Source organism: Hyalella azteca, unplaced genomic scaffold (assembly GCF_000764305.2).
Source record: "Hyalella azteca isolate HAZT.00-mixed unplaced genomic scaffold, Hazt_2.0.2 contig6976, whole genome shotgun sequence".
NCBI lineage: Eukaryota > Metazoa > Arthropoda > Malacostraca > Amphipoda > Hyalellidae > Hyalella > Hyalella azteca.
In genome coordinates, this window is record NW_025937115.1 from 234,407 (window position 1) to 252,779 (window position 18,373).

The following is an 18,373-nucleotide window of genomic DNA, read 5'->3' on the forward strand; positions in this document are numbered from 1 at the left end:
CTTAGGATGTTTGTTATTCAGAGGCAGGGTGCCGAGGAAGAGATTTCCCCTTTGGAGGATCGTCGCTTGGCTTTTTTCTGCCCTTCACTCCTGCCTCTTCAGGTGTGATGGCAGACAAGCGGCCCTTCAAACAGAATTCTGAATATGTATGTTTCAGGCTCGAAAGCTGGTATGAAGCCACAGGATATGTGGGTAGATATGAAGACATATTTCTGCATGGCAACGACTGTCATAAGTTTAATGCTGGAACAGCATCGAGTTGACGTTTATTAGCGCCTCTGTTACAATTCCTAGACGATTTCTAGGCCGACGGTCCCTCGCTGTTGGACATCCCAGATCTTTACGCAGCAAGTTTTTCGTAGAATTTTTTTATGGTGAAGTAGCTGCATACATCATTTTTTATGAGTTCAAAGGGAGTTGTTGCATGAATGTAACTACTGGAGTGTTATCACGCAGGAATTTTGAGCACCCAACCAACCTGCAGCAGAAGAAGACCTCATAAAGCCCAGTCTGGGGCCTCTATATAAGAATGTTGATGGACACCAACGTCCGCTACTGCTCTTGTTCGCAGCAGGACTCAACTGCGAGCTCTCTCACGTGCCTACAACAAGAATAATACCTCGCCATGCCTCTATCGAGGAACTTCACTCAGATGCTGCAAGGGCTGACCAGCATTGCAGTTCTAACTTGTTGCAAACATGATTAGAAGAAAACATCGCTGGTTCTTCAGCTTCGTTTGACAAGAAATGTAATGTCGATTATTCTGGCAAATGTCTTCAAGTTCGAGGTTCGAGGGACCAATCAGAGGTCTATGTAGAAACCAATGGCAAACTTTACTCTTTACTTAAACACTAGATTGACTCACGATATATTACGTGTACAAACTCAATTAGGTGTTTTGGATTCTGTTGTTATTGTGAAATGAGTTCAATGAAACATCGAAACCAGCATTATGTTGCTTGCAATTTTAAGGTGAGATACTGTATATTAGGACTGACATTATATTAAACTAGGACAGGAAGGGTAACGACGAATTAAATTTTTGATTAAAATTAGTTCATAGTTCAATTCGCTGCATGAAAATTCCCTAGCATTTTCTGAACGGATACTCGAAATGTTCAAAAATTCTGGAACAAATACAGCTACTGTCGAGTTTCCTGCGCAAGACAAGTGCAGAACTTTTCAGGCAGCTGTAGCGTCCCCCAAATGTTTGCAAGATCCTGAGTGTTTGGACCAAGTGCACTCGGAAGCTCAAGTTTCCGTTTACTGTAATAGCAGAGACTAATTTTCTTAGCACCGAATACACTTTGCGCTTCGTTCGCACCTGCCCGGAATACATTTTTCGGCGTACATTTTTGGTTGAGTCATTCCGGGAGTACATTTTTGGTTGAGTAAAATTTTCGTCCCGGATTTTCCCGACATTTTACATTTTTGACATTTTTGGCAGAGCGTATAATCGCTTCAAAGAATCACGCTCATGTTTTCGCAATTAACATGTTGATTTTTTTCTTAGTTTATTATAGAGTGGGGAGAAGTGGATCTCGTTTGGATTTTGTCGACGAGTAAGCACGAAATGTTAAAACATTGACTGAATAAACGCTAGTAATCAATGTAATCGTTTCAACAAAATCTAATTTTGTGAAACTCTAAGCCTCTAACACTCATCTGATTTTGTTCCTTGCTAGTTAATCATGCCCATGATCAAATAGCGGCACTCCAATGTTGAGAAAAATTGGAGAAAACCCATTTAACAACACTAATTTGTTACAAATGAAATAATAATAATCGTGGGAAAAAATCCCGTTTAAGAACACTAATTTGTAACAGTAAATCATTCACAGAACATCGGTCCAAGGAACCGCGAAGCATCGAACTCATTGCAAACGAGATTATTTGCATTTTTGTTCATTTCGCGATTTAGTTGCGGTCTCTTATTCGCTTATTGGAATTGAATAAAGCATTGGTCAGCTGGTGATTACAATCTAATTTTTCAGTGATTTGCGTTTCTTCTCAATTTTTTTTCGAACGTTAACTCCTGTCTGGTAACGTTCCCGAAGTCAGACTATTGTTTACAGAATAGGATGGATAAAATACATTATATTGAAGTGAATTCCAGAAAAAAATTATTCATAAATGTAGGTAGATGTTTACTCAAGCCTTGATCTGCAATCAAAATCATCTAGGGGTTTTGTGGATTTGATAATTTTAACTTTTAGGGAGTTTTTAGCCTTTACAGTTTTTTTTTAGCTTCTAGCCACGCCTGAGTCATTCGCATTATGATTATCTGAATCTTTGACGTACCAAATAAAGACGGAATTCGTTGCAGAAAAATTTTTTTTTCACCTATACTGACTGATTTCCGAATAAAACTTACATTATGCAGAGTTCAAGCATGTTTCAGCGTAACAAAAACTTGTATCAAATATGCAAACTTTGTGATGAATTATATTTTTAAAAAATGATATCAAACTGATGACAAAATTCAAATCACAAAAATACAAATACTTCCGTTTAGAAATTAATTAATACATTTGTGCTTCTCGACGCTTCAGTATCTGTATTGATAAGCAGGCATGAATTCTATTCGTCTCACTTGTCTGTTGCTCGGCTTCAGAGCTTAGTTCGTATTCCATGAAACAACTTTTAGGTCAAGAAAAAAATTCTCGAGTCGTCAAGTCTCACGGCAAACACGACTCTCAACACTGCAGTATTTGGAAGATGAACCGCGAAATTCTCAATACTCCTTAATCAAGTTAAAATAAATTGTAATCATCACTTATATTTTCGTATTGCAATCATTTAATCATTTACATTCGCTAAAGCCCTCTTTCACTTGAGCAACTTTCTTATACGTACAGTCAGACTCAGATGCTGCATAAAAATTTCGGAAACCGTGTGTTGTTTGATAATATAACAATATAATATAAAGACGTTATAATAATGAGATCTTAGATAAGTATCATTCCCAGGAAATTTTCAATCTACAAAATTTCCAGAAGTTTCTTGAAATCACGCGACGTGTAGGTGATGATAAATGAAGTGTGGCAGCGTCAAGTTTTGTATATATTAACGCTCTTTTCTTACGTAGAATTTTTACCGGCGCTTCTCCTATGTTTCTAGATCTAAGTTGAGCTAATTTTTCTGAGGATTAAGCATTGACTTATTCTCAAAGAGCTTCATTTTAAAGGAGCGATTGACAGAGCAATCCATGGTTGAAATAATAATTAATTCAACCATGAACCATGGTGCAGTCGCTCAACTTTTTAGTTACTGTATAAAACTTTATTTTTGAACACGTAGCGTGATAGAAAACAGCAACAATTATATGGTAACCTGAAGTAAAATTCGAGCTCATCCATCTTGACACAGACACGTATCAACAAAAGCGATTAAAAACCTCCTATTTATGTAGGTTTAATAAAAAGGCAGATGATAATCTATCCACGGGTCGCAGTTCATTCATTGTGGGTGCTGAGTAGTGTGCGACTGCATGAATTAGCTAATATAGATCAATCGGGAGCAATAGACTCGGTATTCGCCGCAAAATTACCGGCAGCAAGGAAACTCTGTACAAGTCTTACTTGCCTCGTTTTGCATATTATATTTTGAATTAATGTAAAAGTCACATCGATATGTCTTGATTCCTTTTGAATCATGATATCGAGTACACCAACGAAGTCAACCATCCTCACATTCACTAACAAAGTCAAACGTACTCCCGACTTTCTGCAAGTAACACCGGTTTCATTTGAGATGCATTTCTTCAAATAAAAAACAAATTACCAAGCCTAAATATTTAATAAAATATAATTACATTCAACATATCAAATCGAAATATACAGAAAATCAACTACTAAATTAGATCGCGGTTGAAGCAGGTTCATCAAGGTAGCTATGGGCTGCGAAGTTAAGTAAAAAGAGCTTGTCGTCTTCCATCTATCTTTTCAATACATCATGCTTCTGAGGTTTCTACTAATCATGTCAATTTGGAAAGACAAGATTTAGCATTAGTGCATCCCCCGAGGCAGTTTCTCGAGAACAAATTCCGTAGTTGCTGGCAAACAGAATCACAATTTTCCGATCGAGCGAGTTTTGAGTCAAATACTCTGAATAAATGTTGACATTCGACCCGAAATCTCAACTGACAGAGTTCGAAAAAATTACAGAGAACTTCTAAAAATTTACCCGAGTTATTTCAATGGTACTGTATAAATTTTTCGGTACTGACTGTAAGAAATCTTTTACAAACACGTGAAACGATCAGAGGCATGGATCACATTTCGGTCATGACGTCGTACGGTTACACAAAATAATTTCACTAGCAACACAGGATTGCCCACAATATATATAAATACATTATTTTCAACGCTGAAAATAACAGAGAAAGCGACAATTGATTTCTTGATCTTTGCTTGAACTAAGTATAATCTGGGACAATGTTAACTGAAGATATTTTAACAAGATAAATCCACGGAGAAAGAAGGGTTGGGAACAGAGCGCAAACCCTGGCTACATGCAGTGCAGCTTGTTAATTATCGCCAATGTCTCTAACTCATGCAAGGCACTTGACTCAAATGTGAGAAAGACACATAAACTAACAGGTGATACACTGATACTTTTTGAAGCACATTAGCCACCATCAAAATATATAAGACTCATAATGCGTGAAGGTTTATATATAAATTTTTTACATTGGAAACCATAACCCGTACATTCAGGAACATGAAGTGGGTCATGGATCACTGTGTCTCGTGGCTACAGCATCCCGTTTGTCTACAGCTTAAAAAAATGTTTTCTCAGAGCATATCGCCAGCGTCTTGAATCTGCCGGGAAGAGAAAAAAACGCGCAAGGGCCTGAGAAAACAAACGAAGAATGGAGAAGTGGACAGGAATGGAGATAAAGTTGCTCAGATACCATGAAGCCTACAACCATGATCGGTACTACGACAACGATGTGTCAATCAATAGTATTGCTTCGGGGAGTTCGCATACAAAGAACCCTCTCAGAAGCAAAAGATTCCTCCATATTTCTCTCCATAAGTCAACCTCCAGGTAACAGTCTTCCAGAAGTCCTGCAGCTCAACGTAAAAATCCTTCTTTCTCAAAAAAAAATCATTAAATCACCATAATCTCTCATAATTAGCCGTAATTTAGTTATTCAATGAAGGTTGCATTAAAAATGATTGGATCATGAAACAAATGGGAAACGACCTCTAGTGAGCTACTTTATTGCCTAAATATTTTTGTATTATTATTATTCTACCATTTGCCACAAAGTTACAGAGTATGGAAGAGAGCGCAGCCCACCTCAATGTACAGCACCGTACAGACTCAACTAAAGTTATGTACACCAAAACTAAGTTTAAAGCTCCGTGAAACTTTATATTCGTCAACCCACAAGTCTAGAACATATGAGAGAAACGGCTTAGTAATAATACGTTAAATTAGAAGCCTTGGAAATGAAAATGCAACGAGATAACCTTAATACCTAAATATTTCCCATGAAGCAAGAGTTAATCACTAGCGATGGACTGCATTTCGATACGATAAAGAAACCCCAGAAACTAATAATAATAATAACTAATAAAGAAAAATTGCACATGATACGAGCGCTAATAACAAGGGATGCACTGCAATATCAAAACTCCAAGCTAACCCTGCTAAATTTAATACCTAGGCATTGCACATGACACAAAAGTTTACGAACAGCGATTTGTTGAAATATCAAGACTACAAGAAAACTTCAGTAAAAATCAAATTACTTCACACACGCTACGATTTCCTGTTGTGTCCGATCGTCACGTATTGCAGGCACGTTAGGCTGGCGGCACGATGTTTCAACCATAACCAACCAAAAATCTATTTGCCTTTGATACAGACAAGGAAATTATTGAATTGTAAATTACTTCGATTGAAAGGTACATCATGATCAAAAGGCCTAAGGGATAAACGCGTTCGAGGATTGCAAGACCCAATAAACCCGTAAACTACGCGAAGAAATTAGCTATTTGTGAGCATGTCAGATCATCCCGGAAATAAGTAAACTGCTGCCTGTTTTCATTGCGCTCAATGGTGGATTATATTATCCCATACTTTTACTCCACCCCAATTTGTTTTCTAACTGCTATGTCCGTTGGTTAAGTGGCCGTTGACAGATGAACTGTCGCTTGTCGTAGTCTTCTCAACCTCACATGAGGAGTCGAGAGCATCGCCGGCGGAGGTAATGTCGGAGGCTTCCTTTTGAATAGCTGTGGAGGCGGTGGGAGTGGCGATGACGACGACGTTATGACTGGCGATGATAGCAGGATTCTTGACGATGGTGTCCACAGGGCAGGTCAGGAAAGGATGATCCGAATACTTGTCAAAGCAGCCTTGAGCGAGCTTCCTTTCAGCTGTGCTGATGTCATTCTTGATGGCTGAAATCAAGAGATCTGAAAATAGGCACTTTATGAGCATAAGCGTTTTACTTAACGAGAAAAACAGCGGTAGGGTAGAAATTAGTAGTAGGCGAAATTAATAGAAGTAAGCGAAATTATTACCCGTTTTACTATTCACTATCGCATTCACAAAAATGACAGTAATGAGATGACGCTTGAAATGGAGATGGTCAGCCACGAATTTACCAGGAATATCAAGGTCAGCCACGAACATTACGAAATAATCATTATTATGTATATTATTCAGTAACAAGTCGAATCATTCCACAGAACTCAAACAACATGGGGAACCCAACACGCAAAAGTTACACGCATGATGCGCGTGGCTTTATCTTCAAGAGACAAAGCTCATCCAGGCTACTGTCTCACTGCCACGTAGTGACGGTGAGATCAAAGGAGTGAAAGCAACGAGTGGAAGCTCCACCTCGCTTCCACTGTCACGCAGTAGCTAACTGTCAGGAGCAGCTGCTCGCTAGTGCAGTCATTTACTAAACATATTTATCCGGTTGTTCTATTTAATTTGTGTTCAGCGGTATAAAATGAATACTAACTAACAGTACATTAATAAAGCATAACGCGTAAAATGCGTTAACATAACTTAACGCATGCGTTAAATAACACATAAACTTAAAAATTCAAATTGTTGCATGTCATCTGGTGACGACGTAATGTTGTGCCTCACCGAGCGACTCGAAATTGAGCTCTGGTCTGATGTAACCCAGCACCACAACCCGCAGCCACGACCCGTAGAAATCCTCGTCAAAGACGTGCAGAATGTGAGTCTCCTGCAACACAAGCGCTTGTGAGCAACACACGAACTGCAACAAACGCGCTTTAATATAGACTTTGTGCAACACACAGTGCTGCAACACACTGCAGAATAGCACATGAAACTGCAGAGTTACAGGCGACTGCAGAGTTGCAGGCTGACTCGCCTGCAACTACAGAGTTGCAGGCGCCCTCTTGCCACCGAGAAGGCGACGGCATGACGAGCCATTTGTTAATAAGCTATAGAGTGAGGTAGAGGCAAGCTTTGACCTAAGTGTTAAAGAATATAAAACAAATGTTTAAAATACATTGTATGAAGAAGATGTGAAAAATTTTGTTAGTTTACAATCAAGAAATTACAACAAATTTACAGCAAACAAATGAAATAAAAAATGCCGCTAGAAAGTATTATCCTTTTTCTTTAATATGTTCGACTGTATGCCTGCACCAAATGTACGAACATTTCACAATCAATAATTTATGTAAATTAATTTACTAGGAAGCTAAATTGACGTAGAATAATTAAACAATTAAGTAGCTTTTTAGAAAATTTTTCAGTAAAGCTATTGTGATAGAGTAACTCATTGAAGGTTGGAGGGAAGGTAAAAAAATTCGGGAACTATACACTACCATACAGGTGGGAGAAAATCCTAAGTACTCGTATCTGAGCCCAGTTAAGTGAGCCCTGAAAATACATTTATAATACCTCTGGCCCAATCATCTAATCAAACAAGCGCAAAATAAATAAATTAACTTTTCGTCCGATTCTCAAAACTTGTGACGACAATCGCCAGCTTTACGACAATGCTAACTTTGGCTTGGCTGTTATAGTTAGCTTGCAAGACTCACTAAACAAATGAAAATAGTTCGGTAGATCATTATAAGTATTGAGAATCTGGCGCTAAGAATCAATGGGCACCTACCACCGTCTGAAGAGGCAGTGTTGTCAGGCAGGAGAAGATAGGGTATAAGGGCCAGCCCATGCAGGAAGATTTCAGCCAGGAATGAAGGGTAGCAATTTAGGGTAAAAAAATAGATAGTGGGTAGCCAAGATACTAAATTTAGTGGAAATTTAGGGTAATAAAATAGATAGGCGGCAGATACTAAAGTTTAAAAACTGAAGTAGCTCTAAGTTAGTCAAACAAGTGTCGAACCTGCTGCAACTATTACACTAACTGGACAAGTATGGGAGCTAATTTAGATCCGTCCACATAAATTACGTTGATGATAAAAAAAAAGTAAACACACGTATGTCAGTATTCAAATTAAATTTAGTAGCAAAACTTCACATTTTATTTGATTTCATGCTACTAATTAAGATATAAATACAAACTGAGGCTATCTAACACGACTTCACATTGGTAAAAAATAATCGATTGCCTTCACACTGCTGAATCAAAACGAATAATTCAGCTAAAATTGACCCATCTATGGAAGAACCCAAGAGATAAGTAAATAATTACATCGACCAGTTGAGCTGAACAAAGCGCGAGGCTCTTTGATATTTCTTTAAAATGGAACTCACTCCACACCGTGCAACAAATTATCGCGGCACACAAAGAGTTCAGATTTCGGAGCTCCAGCAGCGATTTAGGACCACAGCGCACACACTGCCAAACCAAGGACGGACAAAGGTGCGCAAAATTATTTCAGCAATAAAATCCGGACTCAAAACAAAGGCCTGACACCCCTACGCAAAGTCAACAAAGGTAAACATGGTGGTTCACTTATCAATCAAATCGCCACATTGACAGTGAGAAGCTTGACAACATACGAACAAACGAGCAAATATGCAAGATACATACGTTCACCCATCACTCAAATCGACACTACATCGATAGTGAGGAGTGTACCATTCAACAAATAACCGCTCACATAGGCACGATGTAACCATTCTCTAATCAATCGAATCCATACGGCATAGACAGAGAGGCACCAAATCTCCAGCGGCTATAGAACAAAGTAATGACTTGTAACGAGTCATGCATCGTTGGAGTCACTTGGCCGGAAAATGCACTCGTCCTTGCATGAACGAACTCGTTCTAGGAAATTGCGTCACCTAACACAACGCAGTAAAAAAGATAAAAGGACTTACTCCTTTTGAACATACACGGAATCTTCAAGATCATTGAAGAATTTTTCGTCAGAATACGCAGGACAAAGGAATTAACTCGGGTAAACAATGCTGGACTTGACAATTCTTCCACTTATGAGCCAAATTCACCATAAGGACAATGAAAGTAGCCTGGCATGGCATAATCCATGACATTATTGGATAATATTTTGCTTAGAATGCAAGTTTATTGCAACAATTTAGAGCATCAAGATTATTACCGACAAATTAAGCATCTGATGCCTGAAACCAAAAAAGAAAAATTATTATATTTAACAACACTACGTACCTTACGAAGCGTATATATTTATCAACAAGACCTTACAAAATAATGCTGACATGAATTCACATTCACAAGCATTCGAGGTGCGCCTTAAATGCAACAAACACAATTCAGCCTAAGGAATTAATAAAAAAGATAGAAATACCAATTCGTGATCAATAACGTTCAGAAGCTTCGAGTGGTGAACTGAATAAAATGTGAATTTATTTGCTCTCCAATGACGTAATATCCACGCTTGTGCACATTTCATACCAGCTTTTTGAATACAAAAGGCTCAATTAATAACCTAGAATTTAGACAGAAAATGAGAGCCCGAAGTGAAATAAACAAAGCATAAATAAACGTTGCCATAAATTCATCCAAAAATCAGGTCTGTCTACCAGCCGAATCAGAGCAGGAAGATCAACAATCAAGTTTACCTTCAGAGCAACTTGAAAACGACTCGTCCAAAGCGCAGCCTCAACACAGAGGCAAACCTCATAGTCGACATTCTTATAGATACTGAGGCATGTTTTGCCTCATATGTGTAAACAATTCAAGTATCGTGGATACCGACACAGGCATTGTAAGAAATGGAATGAGATCTTGAAATGGCTCAGGGGTGACTAGAAAGAACAATAAAAAGTCCCTCGTTCGACGCTACGTAGAGAACTGGCATGTGGACTCGACAGGCGAAGCTTCACGGTCAGCTGCTTACGAGTGACCTTGCAACAATTTGTGGCAAACATTTAAACGACCATCAGTTGATTATCATTAGGCCTCAGACGTTTTTTTTGTGTGAGAGTAGCATGAATTTACGAGAATATCAATGCATTTTAACTTTTGAGCGTCGAAATGAATAACCATCTATACAATATTCATGGCAGATTTTCGGTTCAAGTCACTTTTTAGAATGCGACGAGTGAGTAAATGATTTCTTTTGCTTGCATCATTTCTGTCTATCGGAGCCCGTACTCAAGTTACTTTGGTGCTATTTAGCAGCGTTCTGTGTTCTCATACAAGACAAGCTAGAGCTTCATCTGTTCATGATTTAAGGAAGCTCGACATCGTAACCTCTAACAGGAAATATTATAGACGAACTTGAGATCGCATGAACAAATCCCGAGGAAACGAGCGTAAGTTATCAAGGTCATAACGTGAACCGGTTTATAACGCATTTCGAGGCTGCATTGTCAGAAGTTATTTGCTAATTAACAGCCCATTTGAATCTTGCTTGTAATTGGCGATGCATGTTGAAGGTCGGCGAATGGCGGACATGTTAACGATACCGAAGTATTTTCGAAACTCACGCCTTGAGATTAGAACAAATACTACGAGTTATAATTTCGTAGTTTTTATCTCGATGATTTCATACAAGAAGTTACAGTTGAGTAAAATTCTAAAATCATAAAAGTCATTGAAACATGGAAATTTTACTTTTCCCGGGTGCAGACGATTATAGCGACAAGCCTGCATGACACAGCAGGTCTGCACCAAACAATGGCAATGAGAGGTCAGGCCTCAGGTCATGGCATTACCGCCACGACACTTCACTGGAACGAATGAATAACAACTTCGTGTCCTTGCTACCTATTCTAGAGTTCACGCACAATTCTCACCTTTCCATCTACATATAAATCATTTTCTATTTACTTGAACCAAAGATTTGATTTGATTAAATTTTTGATGTGAGCACAAAAAATAAGAGATATTTAGTGAGCAATGATAGTTTAAGCAATGGTCGAAATAGACAGGAATTATGAGAGCAAACCAAGCCAGGCAAAGCCAGCAAATTCAAACGTAAAACTAGTGACTATGATCAGCTCTCCAGTGTTAGCACCAAACTAGAACTAGTATTATTTAGTGTCAACAACAAAATTAAAGTAACGCATGCAAATTAAGAATAAATTTATAAAGTAAAATGAGCTTCAGGAATTGTCAAACCTGCACACGACCAAGCAAACCTGATCGATATCAATAAAACTTACTGTACTGGTCTTCAACAAAACTTGCATTCAAATTTATTTTGTAACTAAAAACATCAATAATTTTGTATGCTAGAGCCAAATGCAAGACAATAAAATATCTTGCTTATAACAAACACTCGATCAGAATCAAAAAAAAATCTCTTCATAGTCACTCAGAATTTGATTAACTCAATCAAGGCACAAATTTAGACATTTTTGATTAACTTTTCTAAGCAATGACAAAAATAATCTCATTCATTTCAATTATGTGAAAACAAAAAAAAATGTTGAAACAACTCATTACATGCCTGTTTGATCAATCTAAATCATATATCAATATAAAATTTTAAACAACAAAGCATTGGGAAGACAGGATCTTATAACCTTGCTGTTATACTTTACCATGCTTTTCTTTGTGTTCTTGTAATAAGGGTTCCAGCCAACACTCATAACCATGCCGTAAGTTGGACCATCCATCACTTTAGCCAGGCCATAATATATGCCCGTACCCATACTGCTAGGCAGGTTGGCCACAACCTCATCAGGAAAATTGGCTGCACAGAAAATGCAATGGGAAACAAAATAATAATAGAATGAATAATGCAATTTAAAGATGGCTTTGCACCCTTGCCATAACTATCTGATAATCAAATTTCAAACCCAATCAATAATAGTTATGTAGAGTATTAAATACATGAATATGGTTTTATTGAGAAGCAACATGTAGAAAAGTCTTTACCGAGTGGTTACTCTCAAATCATTGACAGTAAATAAAGTATCTCCAATTCCAAACTTAAATAGGAGAAGTAAATATAAATTTAATAACACTCAAATTTTAAACAAGACAATAAGCTTATTTTAAATATATCTGTAACTTACAAGCCATAAAATTTAACAAAAAACAAATGTCATTGCTTGCCAATCTGGAATAAATAGCAGAATTTAAAAAAAATTGCAGGTGAAAACAATAGTTTCACAGGTCATATAAATAAATATAGTAAACATAAATGTGCTTTATCTCTTTATTTTGACATAAGTAATAAAAGGAAAAAGGCATATGAATTCTGGATTGGGTAGAATTATCCAAGCACATGGGTATTCATGCCCCATTCACAAGAAGCTTCAGTCTAATTTTCTAGTTTGTCTTGCTTGTGGAAGATTTCACAAGTGCTAGCCCTATTTGGAATATCAGGCAGATTCCTTAAATCACAGGTATAAACCATCCTTCCATGGACTTTAATAAAAAATTACATGGGAAAATAGGCAATTTTTCTTATTTTTTACTGAAGAAATTAAGAAAAGGCCATATGAACAGGTCAAATGGGTAAATTCATCAGCATTTTTGTCTGATTTACAAGTAGCCTCTGCTCAATTTTCCACTTAGCCCTTAGGATGGTCAGGAAGATAGACCTTACTCGGACTTGTTTATAAAAAATTGAGTAAAATTAAATATACTGAATCTGTAAAGCACCAGCCAATCTGGAATATTGTACAAAATTTTCTATAAAATTATGAAAAAATTATCATTTCAAGAGTGATTTTCTAGAATTGCAGGCAAAAATGGGCCTTTTGGATTTTGGTCTCATTCAAAGAGGCTTCTGAGTTCTGCGGTCTGACCAATTTTCCATTTTGGTTGACCTTAATTTCAAAATCACTAGTAGAAATCATTTTCAACTGCAACTTTCAGAAAATACTGCGCATTGCACCAGGCATGGAATATATCTACTTGGCAAGCTGCAACTGAATTTTTTAAGCCGTGGTTTCATGGATTTGTCAGCCGTGATTCCATTTCTTTGAGTTGTGATTCCATTTCTTCCAGCCGTGAATTCCATATCTTGGCCATGAAAGCCATGAAAAACCATTAACAAGCCGCAAACGTATTTACAAAGTCCGCGCAGGCATGAATGTGTTACCCCAAAAGGCCCAAATCTTTAATTTTACCCTAAAACAGTCAAACAGCAAAACTAACATTTGGCCTCACCTAAGTGGCAATTGAACAGTCTGAACACATGATAATCCAGTCTGGCCGCTCTAACGTTACCGCAGCCATGTGATCTACAAGGAAACGTTTGGGTTGACTTGTTGTTATTCTCTTTTAAATGATAATTTGGCAAGAACAATGAAGTAATGTGGATTGCACCATCATTGTGGAAGGTGAAAATTTCATGAAATGGCATGTTGGCAAAGTTGCAAACCATGATTCTTCAATCTAACAAAAATACATAACATTAGAGCCACAAGATTTCATACCTACTAAAATTATATGATATTAGCCATGGTCAGGAAGATGTGCCAGGTGCGCAGGAATTTATTTTGTCATTTTACCGACCTGCATGGTGCGCCGTACTATGCTGGTAAAAAAATGCGCCGTGCGCCGTACTTTAGAAAGCTAAAATAGTTCTACTATTTTAGTCGACAATATACGCAAGTATATTGACTACGCAAGCTGTTGCAAGTCGAACTGACAATAATAAAATGTAAGACATGTCCAGGTTACTTCTGACTCTTCCGCTTGTCCGCCTTGTCAGATACGGAACGTACGGTAATCGTAAACTGCGGCTATTATACATATGAAATGTAAACAGACGGTGTAGGTGTTCAGTGTTGCCATATGACTTTGGAGAAAATTTCTTCTAAAATAAAGTTCTAGATTTCTCATTCACCAAATTTTCGTATCAAGAAAAATCATATATTATTGAAAGATAATTAAAGGCATACTGTACTGAGTAATGTGAGTATTACGTCTGTTCCTCCACAAACTGCTTGTGCGCGGCAGCGCAACATAGAATTGATGGCCGGGATTGCGCAAACACGTGCGCGAAGAGAATCAATTTTCATTACATTGCGCCAACTGTGCACAGCAATAGCTTAAAAAAAGTGAAAATGCGCGGGAAAATTCACCGAAAACATACATCATCCTGAGTGTGGGATATTAGAGCTAGGATATTTCAGAACGAAGTAGGACTTTTCCAGCCCTGCATTGCACTTAGTAGTTAGTGCAATACTAAATAGTAAATACCAAACAGTGCGAGTGCAATGCACTGTTTGGACAATATGTATTCAAGATTGGCTTAAATCCCATTTTGGCTTGGTAAATAGTCAATTCTATATTTAAACATCACTAATGATTTTTTTCATCATTCACTCAAGCTGCCAAGCGGCAAGCATAATAAACAAGCAAGTTCGCATGCTCTATTGACTCACCAGTCGGGATTCCTAATTCTTTAGATCCTCTTCCAAATCCTTTCACCACAATTCCTGCCGCAAAATGAGGAAAAACAGTTCGAGAAGACATTATTGTTTATCACTGAGCATTCAAACTGACAGTCGTAAGAATGATAGATTTAACGAGAAAAATAATAAGGTGTCTTTCACTGTATTCCGCGAGCGAAGACCAGACCAAAGAGCAAACACAACCTGTCCTTTTGGCAGCTCCGTTGACAATGAGGAGAAACTCCCACCGTGTTGCACATGCTTGCTTCCTGCACTACTGAACCGGCAAAAGAATTCGTCATGGTGATGCGGATTTTTTCAACTTAATGAATACTAATATTAGCTTCAAATAATATTCTATTTTGTTTTATTTGTTCAAAATAATAACGCTAGCGTGCGAAAAATAATTCAATAATCAAAAAACAACTGACAACACATCCTGAATTGAGTTTCTCTGAAGAAATTATAATGTGGATGACCTGATCCAAACATTATCCCCAGAAACGAGTTTTAATCTTAAAATTATTATTAGGGACAAAAAAGTAAATGTATCCAGTCTCAGAGTGTCCAAATCGGCGAACTCACCGGGGAACTCAACATAGCCCTGACACTTTTAGGATGAATTTTTAGCTCTCATTTCAACGCATAAATTTGTCAAATCGAATACTATCTTCTACAAATATTTTACAAATCAAATACTTCGTTGAAGGAGAGGAGGACGAAAAGAGTGGGGTCTTGAGGAGTGGAGGGTTGAGATATAGGGGAGGGTGGGAAGGCAAAGGTGACCGTGCCGTATGTTCTTAGTACATTGTTTCTGTTTTTATTTTAGGGCGCTGACATGCACAGGGGGAATGTTTTAGTCGTTGTAGCGCATTTTCTCATTTATGGAAAAAAGCGCTATTGTGCTCGTCATGTCCGTCTGTCTGTACGTCTGTCCGTGACTTCACGTTTTCGTCTACGAGAAAATGCGCTCTCGGGAATTTTGAATTTTTTGACGCTAGTAAGAGAGCTTCTATGCAGCATGTATGACCGATTAAAAGGTCTTGACCGGATGTCAGCACTTACCCAATTCTATTCTAATTCCATCTTAATCAGATATACAATACAAATATTTACTTAAAAAGTTAAAACACGCTCTTGCGAGCGTTGCTAGGATTTGTAGTCCGCTTCCTCTTTTACGCAGCTCGTTAAACGCCTATTTCTCGCACCTTCGCAAGCATGCCAAACTTAGCGTTTGACGGGCTACGTGAAGAAAAAATATAACTCAGTACTCACTGCGGTGAGTGACAAAGAGAGCATTTTCTCGTTGACGAAAACGTGAAGTCACGAACGGGCAGACAGACAGACGGACGGACAGACATGGCGAGTACAATAGCGCCTTTTTTTCCATAGAGAAAATGCGCTAAAAACGAGAAAAACATTCATAAAACTCTTGCACGAGCTAATTCTATATGAAAAGCTTTCATGTTCGTTCGGTCAATATCAGTTTAAATATGACAAGTCATGCGTAAAATGAAGCGCTCAAAATTCGTTTTAAAAATTCATTTCAAAAATCGGTCCCAAAGATGTTCGAGCGGTGGACTCGACAACGACAGTGAATATCTCATCGACAATTTTCTGAACTCCAGCGTAGACCTTGAGGATATTCAAAATATATCTCATTAGTATGAATACGCTGTGAATAGCATCGTCACAATTATCTTTGCTTTTTTCGTTGTCGAATGAAACTCGCTGTTGCGAAAGTATCCCTCTTATAGCTCTCAATTCTGGACCGATCTGGTTGGAATGTAAAACACATCTCATTAAAATCATTCAAGAATAATAGTATAAGCCACGTATCTATTTCGAAAACGTTTTGGAGACCACACAGTTCATCATCAGTTTTTTTTTTTAATTTTCATTTAAGAAATCGTGAATTTACTTGGAGTTTCTTTGCCTTGATATTCCTAAATTACTTGTTAAATAAGAAAACTAATCAATGTGTATTCTGTATACTTTTTAATATGTAGGCGTCCCTAACAAAACCTAACCTAACAAAAAAAAACTAACATCGTTAGGTTTTTATTCTTCTATTGATATTTTGTCATGTTTAGATTAGGTTAATACGATGATTATATTACAAATGACCTACACCAACTCAGACTAATTTAACTTGGAACTTTAAATAAACTTTTAAATTTCTTACAGACCTATTTGCGATTAAACGGACGGTCGTTTTCTCGCAAAATTAAAGTTTAATTAAATCGAACAGGTACCTACATGTCTGGAATAAATTGGTCATAACTCTTAGTGATCTCACAGCAAAGCAGGTTAACCTCATAAAATACTTCTTTCTTTCCATTTAATTCATGTGATTATATAATACGGAATGTTGGCACAGATTACAAAATTCCATTCACTATTACATGAATGTTAATGAAAAAGAAGCAGTTTAGAGTGTTCAACAGATGCTGCAACTATACTATAAGTTATTAGGTTAGATTACTATAACTTATTACTCACTGCTTGCAGCGAGTTCAGAGGTGTGCTTTTAATAATAACTTTGTGAAATAGTGATTTGCAATAAAAATGTACCGCTATCGAATCACGTGGATGGATTAAATGGATGTTGATTAAAGAATTCATTTGTGAGAAAGTGACTTGTAACATAACTGAGGAATAAACTTGGGACAAATTTAATTTTATATATTCACAAACAATTTTATATCGAGAGAAATATGTGTAGTCTGATATCAAGCAGCATAATGGTTCAATACGATCATCTCTACTCATCATTGATTCATTGTGAATTTAACAGAAAAATAGATTGGTTCATACAACAGTCATAGTGATACGTAATAACTGCATTGAATCCCGTATTATGAAAAGTTCATGCGCTAAATACAGGCCTATTTAAATAGGCCATGGGCCTATTTCTTCAGTGCCGACACTTCTATTCTCAATGAGATTAATGCAAAACATCGATTAACTTCACCAATGTTGAACTATAATATGGTGCTATTCCGCTCTTGGAATATCACGCTATTCCTTCGGATGCTCTTGGAACACTTCTAGATCCCGACTCCTTCCGCGTCTCAATTGCTCTTCGAGTTGGCGCAAATGTATGCGAACCCCACACTTGTCGGTGCGGAAAGCGGATGGATGCACGAGGGCTGCATGGCCTTTCTTGTAAGTACAGCGCTGGGCGACATCCAAGACACTCGGCTCTGAACGATGTGATCAGGAGGGCTCTTCAGAGCGCTGGAGTCCCTTCATGCCTTGAACCCGTTGGAGTGGACAGAGGGGATGGTAAGAGACCAGATGGCTTAACGGTTTTCCCGTTTTCTAATGGGAGGTGTTTGTGCTGGGATGCAACCTGCGTCGACACTTTTGCTGAGTCGCACGTCAATAATTCGGCTTTTTCTGCTGGGTTCGCGGCTCGCGCGGCGGAGGATAGCAAGAGACGTAAATACGCGGCGTTGGCAGCTCGGTATCGTTTCGAGCCAGTCGCATTAGAAACGACGGGCACATATGGTGAAACGACTGGTCCTTTAATATCAGAGATTGGCCGTCGCATTACGGAATTATCCGGCGAACGTAGAGAGACTCTATGGTTGGAGCAAAGGTTGGGTTT

At 37.9% G+C, this 18,373-nt stretch overlaps 1 protein-coding gene across 2 annotated transcripts; it reads right to left on the minus strand.

Moving 5' to 3' along the window:
• Positions 1-3,779: 3,779 nt before the first annotated feature.
• On the minus strand, positions 3,780-15,035 carry LOC108672776 (riboflavin kinase). 2 transcript variants are annotated; one of them, XM_018160510.2, is made up of 5 exons: positions 14,752-15,035; positions 11,950-12,101; positions 8,129-8,134; positions 7,120-7,222; positions 3,780-6,431 (listed from the first exon to the last, which is right to left on the minus strand). In XM_018160510.2, the coding sequence occupies exons 1-5, from the start codon at positions 14,840-14,842 to the stop codon at positions 6,118-6,120; spliced, it is 666 nt and encodes a 221-aa protein (XP_018015999.1). In that variant the 5' UTR covers positions 14,843-15,035; the 3' UTR covers positions 3,780-6,117. The 2 variants fall into 2 exon arrangements, with proteins under 2 accessions (XP_018015999.1, XP_018016006.1); XM_018160517.2 differs by lacking the exon at positions 8,129-8,134.
• Between the last annotated feature and the right edge of the window lie 3,338 nt (positions 15,036-18,373).

Excerpts from the sequence above, each read along its gene's own strand:
- LOC108672776 (XM_018160510.2), bottom strand. The coding sequence starts at position 14,842 with ATGTCTTCTCGAACTGTTTTTCCTCATTTTGCGGCAGGAATTGTGGTG. Across the intron at positions 12,102-14,751 it reads AGAATTAGGAATCCCGACTG|CCAATTTTCCTGATGAGGTT; the intron begins GTGAGTCAATAG and ends TTTTCTGTGCAG. Across the intron at positions 6,432-7,119 it reads GCTCAATTTCGAGTCGCTCG|ATCTCTTGATTTCAGCCATC; the intron begins GTGAGGCACAAC and ends GCCTATTTTCAG.